Source organism: Tinamus guttatus, unplaced genomic scaffold (genome assembly GCF_059628265.1).
Source record: "Tinamus guttatus ecotype Peru unplaced genomic scaffold, ASM5962826v1 Tinamus_guttatus_pri_ptg000383l, whole genome shotgun sequence".
Lineage (NCBI taxonomy): Eukaryota > Metazoa > Chordata > Aves > Tinamiformes > Tinamidae > Tinamus > Tinamus guttatus.
This window is the reverse complement of record NW_028288917.1, coordinates 6,307,146-6,314,239: the sequence shown is the minus strand read 5'-3', so window position 1 is coordinate 6,314,239 and position 7,094 is coordinate 6,307,146. Positions and strand designations below refer to the sequence as shown.

General features: G+C 40.7%; 1 protein-coding gene across 1 annotated transcript; it reads left to right on the top strand.

The window, feature by feature from the left end:
• The first annotated feature begins 1,059 nt into the window (after window positions 1-1,059).
• On the top strand, window positions 1,060-6,376 carry LOC104575854 (glutathione S-transferase-like). The gene is made up of 7 exons (XM_088530622.1): window positions 1,060-1,072; window positions 2,270-2,379; window positions 3,176-3,227; window positions 4,026-4,158; window positions 4,913-5,054; window positions 5,786-5,917; window positions 6,230-6,376. The coding sequence occupies exons 2-7, from the start codon at window positions 2,293-2,295 to the stop codon at window positions 6,356-6,358; spliced, it is 675 nt and encodes a 224-aa protein (XP_088386748.1). The 5' UTR covers window positions 1,060-1,072; window positions 2,270-2,292; the 3' UTR covers window positions 6,359-6,376.
• Window positions 6,377-7,094: the final 718 nt, after the last annotated feature.

The window sequence follows — 7,094 nt, the reverse complement described above, 5'->3', positions numbered from 1 at the left end:
TCAGTGATTTTGCTTTTTCTTTACTGTCAAGCACAGATGTGTTGGTCTAAGAGGCACCGTTGGTGGAGAGTGATGAGGCGAGGATCACTTTCTGCTACATAGGAGCAAAGCCCCTACACAGCACTTGACCTTCTATGGGAAAGACCTCGGAGAGGGGGCCTTGTAGTGTAACAAGCAGTACCATTTTGATAGAGTAAAATTCACACATCCCTGTGAGTAATTCAAGAAAAATGTCCCAGCTTACTATAAGATTCAGAGTGATTCAGCAGATTTTAATGTAACACATGGTAATCTAACCTGAAGGTGATGTTTACAGCATTATTGACCAGCTAGATTAGATAGGCAGGAGGGTGCAAGGGAGTTTATGCTCTATTTACTCCTTAAAGTAAATAAAATTATCTGAAGAAAGCTGCCAGGAGTGCAGAGGACAAACGTTTTTTTACTGATATCATTCTTCTTTCACTGTCACCTGGAGTTGCCAGTACCGTGCATTTTCACCACATCAAATTCAGGGAATTATCTTTGATGGAAACAGAATCTTTTATGTTTAGGAATGAAATTTAACAGACATGAGTCAATATTAGGCAGGTATAAATGTCCAGGAGGAATATGCCCCACTGGTAGAGAAGGGAAGGAAGCTTATGTATGATTCAAGCTGAATTAGTTGATCAGTAAAGGGCCAATTTTTTAGAAGTACAAAATCATAACATATTTAAGTAAAAAATGGTTACCATTGCAAGAATTTTTTAATCTTGGAAATCTTTCAGCTATGTTGATTATTTTAAGCTTGCAGAATCCTCAACAGTGAAAATAAAAGGCATCGTGTTTTCTGCCAGCTCAGATGTTCAAACTGATCTTGAATTGCTGAGTCCTACATTTGTACACGTAAGCTTATTGAGAAATTTCTTTTCTGTTAGTGCATAGTGACGAAGCAGAATTAGTTATTTAGAGAATGAGAAGTTTCTTATCTTCAGAGAATTGTCTGTAATAGCCTTTGTAGGAGGGGCTACTCAGCTATATAACTTCAGGGCAAAGCTACTGGGAGCTTACAGGGAGTTACACTTTGTACAAGGTAAGCTTTTTGGCTCTTAGATATGCATAGGGAATTGGTGCACTTGAAAGTTAAGTTGGTGGATTAATGGATTAAACACTTGTAGTTGCTTTCATTACTGACGTGGCATGGAAAGTTCACTTTAAAGTATGTGCTTGCCAGGAGTAATGATTAAAAACACATGTATTCTGATCTCAGAAATGTGAGGAGTGCTTCCTGTTACCACCTTCTTCCTATTTCAGAGAAGATTATGTGCTGCTTGCAAGAGGAATATATGCTTTTTATAGACAATTCTGGTTTTTGCTGCTTTATTTCTTCAATTTTATTGTTGGCGTGGTGTTTATAACTGTGAAAGTAGGATAAAGCTGAGTATTGTCTATGCATTTGCTGCCTCTGTGCACAAAATGTTTCCTAATGGAGTGGATGGGAGTGCACCCAGAATGGGCTGTTGCTTCACATTCCATCTGTATTTATTCTTTAAATGTTGACTCTACTGATAAAGCTGGATCTACTCTTGGCAACAGAGTGATCTCTTAAAAATGTAGCAGAATTTCAAGGAAAAAATTAAAAAGGAAAGTAAAACCCCAGAATTAAACAGATTAAATATTTTACTTTGACTGTGCTTGTGATTAAAACTGTCGGTCAATCTACTATTAGTAGAGTTAGTAAAAAATAGTTTTTTAGTACTTGCTTCCCAGAATGAGAGGAGTGGAGTGTGCTGTAAATGAGACTGCATGCAGTGGAGGGAAAAAAAAAAAAAAAAAAACCTTCCCACCTCCTTAAAATGAAACCTAACAACTGCTAGAGGAAAAAAGAAGATCTGAGTTTGTACCGTGTATCTGCTTAGATAGTAGACTATGTACTGGAATAACGTCCAAATAGACAGAGCCGTGAATATTGCACAGCCTGCTCTTTGGTAAGAGCAGAGAACTTTGGGAGAGTGGAAGTGTTCGGAAAACAAATTTTGATCTACTTACTTTCTCTCTGGAGTGGACAAGTCATTCTTTGTAAGATAAATAAATTGCATGGGTAAAAGGCATCTTAAGACAACATGATACAACCCATTTGAATGCCTCTGTTAATCTGATGAGAGTCCAGGATCAAAAATCATTGGTTTGAAATGAGACAGCTTTGAATGATGTTTGAGAAGCAGTTAGAGAGTGAAAGCCAACATTCTGAATTCTTATTCTGCAAAACTTTGTTCTTTATTGTAGACAGTAGGAAATCAGGTACCTGGAAACATGTCTGGGAAACCCAAGCTCCACTACTTCAATGGCCGAGGCCGGATGGAAACGATTCGGTGGCTACTGGCAGCAGCTGGAGTCGAGGTCTGCTTTCTTTTTTATGCTAAGAGCATGTGAGAAATCTTATTTTTACTGCCCCTTATCAAAACTGCGACTGTCCAGCAGTTTCAAGTTTTGTGCTTAGAGCAGTGCATGATGAGGACCAAATCATCCTTATGAGTGCATCACCCTAGAGCTAGCCAAATAATTTCTTCACAACCCCAGGGGTAGTCTCCATCTTCTGATCATAGGGGTTCTGCCCATTCAACTCTGAAGGCCTCTAGGCTAAACCCCCATCCCCAGAAGAGTGTTTGTTATGCCTGTTACAGCAGAACTTCCCCTTGGAGGTACTGCCTTACAAAAAACAAGCAGTCTTTCTTCTCAGCTCGAACTATTTCCAGTATTAATGCTGGAAGGGAAGTCAGTTTGAAGGATCTGTGTGTTTAAGAGCTGAGAGCTTTTGTCATGGTGACAGGCAATGAGCCAGAAGGCTGCAGAGGACACGTGATCCTTTCTCTTCCTCATCCCTCTTCCCAGCTTGTGGCAAAGATGCTCTAGCGCATTTCTGCTGTCAACTAACCACCCTCCCTTCTCTCTGCACCATCTCTTGCTCTGGTGTTTGCCAGTGCTGAGACCAGGAGCAGCACGGTTGTATTTGCCCAGAAGAGAGTGCTCTGTGGCTTCTGGGCACCTCTGGTTTAGCCAAAGTCTTGCCTGAACACAGATGTGATTCGTATGGAAGAGGGAAGAGGAGAGGAGCATAGCTCCTGATCCTCAGCTGTCTCCTGCAATGCAGAAGCTAAAACATCAAGTGACAATATTTCTTCTCTATTTCCTGCAGTTCGAAGAAGTTTTTCTGGAAACAAGGGATGACCTTTTAAGGTTACAGAAGAGTAAGTTTGCCTCACTTTTTAATGATGGGACTATTTGTCTTAGAAACCTGAGAAGTCTCATGTCTCTCTTAAGAAATCAAGGCTGGATCTTACAAGAATGAGTTGATGCTCCTGGCACCTGCTTGCTTTCAAAAAGCACAGCTGTATTTGCAGACATTAGCATAACTGTAAAATTATGCCCTTAATAGCAGACAGTTTCTATGCACACTTGCCTTACAGTAGATCCAAGGAGGGACACAGTATATCAGTTATTTAAGACCATAAATGTGATCCCATAAAGCAGCTTCTCTGACATACATCTCTGATTAGTTATAGTCAGTATAGTAGTCACAAAGATAGGTATAAACATTTATATAGGCATCCAGGTCAGCAAGCTTTTTAATAGTCCGCATTTCCATAGTATTTATCACAGCATGACAGAAACTGGTTTGGGATGGGTCAGCTGGGCCAGGTCCTTCAGTCCTTCCTGTCTGTGTTAGCCTCAATGGAAATTCATCCGAGTTAGGACCATGCAGTGCAGGAGTTGCCCTTTTCAGTGTGTGATTCTTAGTCCTGCATCTGGGGGCTTCATCAGATTTGAAGTAACTTTGAGAAGCTGATTGTTATAAATTTGGACTAACATATCACCAAGAAATGGTTCTTCATTTCATGGTAAACCTTTTTCCATACCATAATATGAGAGTGAGGAAGACTGTTTCAGATCAAATAATATGCATCATAAGACATTTTTGCTAAACACCCACTGATGGTCCTCATTCAGAGGCTATATATATCATGATCATCTCCCCTTTACTCCAGGTGGAGATCTGATGTTTCAGCAAGTGCCCATGGTGGAGATCGATGGGATGAAGATGGTGGAGAGCAGAGCCATCCTCAACTACATAGCAGCAAAGCACAACCTCTACGGGAAGGACCTGAAGGAGAGAGCCCTGTACTGTATCAATACTACCTGTTTGATAGGCTACAATGCACACAGCCTTGTTGTGTAACACCGCAAGTATATCCCAGCTTACTATTAGATTCAGGCTGATTTGGCAGGTTTTTTGTGTGGCGTGACCTGCCCTTGGCTGCAGGTGATGTCTACAATAGGATTAACCACCAAGTGAGCAAGGGAGTTCCTGCTGACTTGACTCTTGGTGGCAAGTATAGTTATCGGAAGGGTGTTCCTGAAGACCAAAGGGCAATGTAATTAGCAGAGGAGAGTTGCCAGGAGCCCAGAGCACAGTCTGTCTTCCTGCTGCCTCTCTTCATGCACTGCCCACTCGAGTCGCCAGCATCACTGTTGACTATGTAAATAACATGAAATGCTTTGCACAAGCAGACACATTTGATGGTATCCAGTAGGACATGGAGAGAACCACGGTTTAACACATCTGATTTTTTGCTTGTTTGTTTTTTTAGCACCGGTCTGGATGACATATGCCCACCTTGTACATACGGTAGAAAAAGTTGCTACAGATCAGTACCACTACTATCAAAAAATGGAAGGGATGTAGTACTTTAGTTTGGTTAGGCATATTCCACTTGCCTTTTAACTCCTCTCAAAATAGAAGCTGCTTCACTTGCTGGGTTCTGCTCCACGCTATGTGTTTTGGGCAGAAGAGATGTTCCTAACATCTCAACTGGGGCTGTCAGTACTTCTATGTTATTACGGCGAATTGACCAAATCAACCTTTTTCTTCCAGAATTGATATGTATGCGGAATCAATAACGGATCTGAATGACTTAGTCATGAGGGCTCCTTACCAACCAGCTGATAAAAAGGAGGAATACCTTGCTAACACTGTGGACAAGGCCACAAACAGATACTATCCAGTCTATGAGAAGGTATAGTCTATGAGAAGCCAAGATATAGCAACATAGTTCATGTGGCTTTCTGAAATGCCATCCTGGGTCGATACATGCAAACTTAACTCAGAAAAATGGAGAGGGAGATACCACTTAAATATATGTGCAATGTCTTGAAGAAGGCAGGGCTGAGGGAATACAAAAGGGGTAAAGGATGCTACAAATCTTGGAAGTATGCAGTGCTGCAAAGACATGGGATAGACTGAGCTCCCCACATAAGTTTCAGACTATATGTTGTTTTGGACAAAAGTCACTTTAGTATCATTTTCTATATTAAATTTCCACTAAAAGTATATTCAGTAGAGGACTCTGTAAAATCATGTCTTTGCTATGTGAAAACATTGTAGTTCCTCCTGTAACAAGAAGGTTACATATGGAGAGATCTTAACATGACATTTGCCAACACAGAAGTGCAGACAAACAAGAAGTAAGGGATGTGCTGGTCTTTTGATGGAGTTCAAAATATTCTGTTATACTCTGGGCTGAACTTAAAACCTCTTGTAAATTTTGTGGGGCATTTGCGGTCATGGTTGTATTCCAGCAACTCTGAGCCTTCAGCACAGAGGTCTGGATTATGAGGGTTATGGAAGTGAAAGGATGAGGGCTGGAAATTAGACGTGTGAAAAATCTGCCTAATAGAAAGGAGTGATGCAGTCAGAATGTGGTCAGATTGGTTGTTTATACATCTGGTCATTGTTCTCCCTTTTCAGGCTTTGAAGGACCATGGACAAGGCTTCCTTGTGGGCAACCAGCTTAGCAGGGCAGATGTGCAATTACTTGAAAGCCTTTTAATGGCAGAGGAGGTCAAGCCTGATATACTTGCCAACTTTCCTCTCCTGCAGGTAACGAAATGGGCACTTTTAATATTAAGTGAATCAGAAGTGGATTTACACTGGCTAAGAAGTATGAGGGAGCGGGAGGGAAAGGAAAGACAAAATCAAATATCCTGAGTAGTTTTAGCCTGCCTCAAATACCAATTGTCATTGCCTTCTTAAACCTCTCACATCTGGTTAAAAAGCGTTAATAGGGACAAAGTATAAAGAGTCTGCTGCATGGTCAGCCCCCAAAGTTACTTTTATAGAAAGGGTAACGTCCAAATGTCTGATAAAAACCACGATTCTTAAGTGTAGCGCTGTTCTGTCTTTGTTTTGTAGAGTTTTAAAGCAAGAATAAGTAATGTCCCCACAATAAAGAAATTTCTACAGCCTGGCAGTCAGAGGAAGCCACTAATGGACGAAAAAGATGTTCCAAAAGTGATCAAAATTTTCCATGGAGACCAGTGAGCAACAACATAAAATCACAAAAATTCTATTGCATTTTCCCCGTGATTCCTCATAGTCTCCAAGTGGAATTAATGAAAATAATTAAGGTTTCATGATCTCTATTTCTCCGTGTATGGATTGGGTTTGCCCTACTACAATCAGTTCTCTGGGGGATCTAGCTGAGCACCAGCAAATGAAATGGTTTGAATTATGGGTTATGCTGGACAATGCTGGATGTCTTCGTTTATCTCTTAGAATCAGTAATTTAAGAGAAATAAAGTCTCACTGTTAACATTTAATAATATTTAATGACTGTTTGCAGCTAGCTTTATAGATAAGAGGTCTCTCATTCTGTCTTTCTGTTGGTCCTGAGAGTGGCTTGAAAGAGAGCTTAGCATAAAACATGGTCTACATGACCCCTCTGAAAAAGGCCTGGTAAGGCCTGTAGGTTCTGTTTTGACAGGGATTGCCTCAGAACAGACATTTTCTTGATTTAGGACTTTTGATCCCAATACACTGTTTCATATAGCTCTGTTTTACTGGTTATCAGTTGGAGTCTCTGTAGTGATTCTTCCAGCATATTTCAACAAATGCTAATAATAAAGCTGACTGTAGCAGCTAAAAGCATTTTTCAGGTTTGACTGAAAGATGATGCTTGTATCCAAGTGTAAAGATGAAAAGCTGTGCTTGGCAGAGGCAGGAGGTGCCAGCACCTTGCCTTGCAATGTAGATCTCGCATAATGATGACATACATCTT

Coding starts and splice junctions, on each gene's coding strand:
- LOC104575854 (XM_088530622.1), top strand. CDS start 2,293: ATGTCTGGGAAACCCAAGCTCCACTACTTCAATGGCCGAGGCCGGATG. Junction 2,380..3,175: donor TGGCAGCAGCTGGAGTCGAG/GTCTGCTTTCTT, acceptor TATTTCCTGCAG/TTCGAAGAAGTTTTTCTGGA. Junction 5,918..6,229: donor CCAACTTTCCTCTCCTGCAG/GTAACGAAATGG, acceptor TTTGTTTTGTAG/AGTTTTAAAGCAAGAATAAG.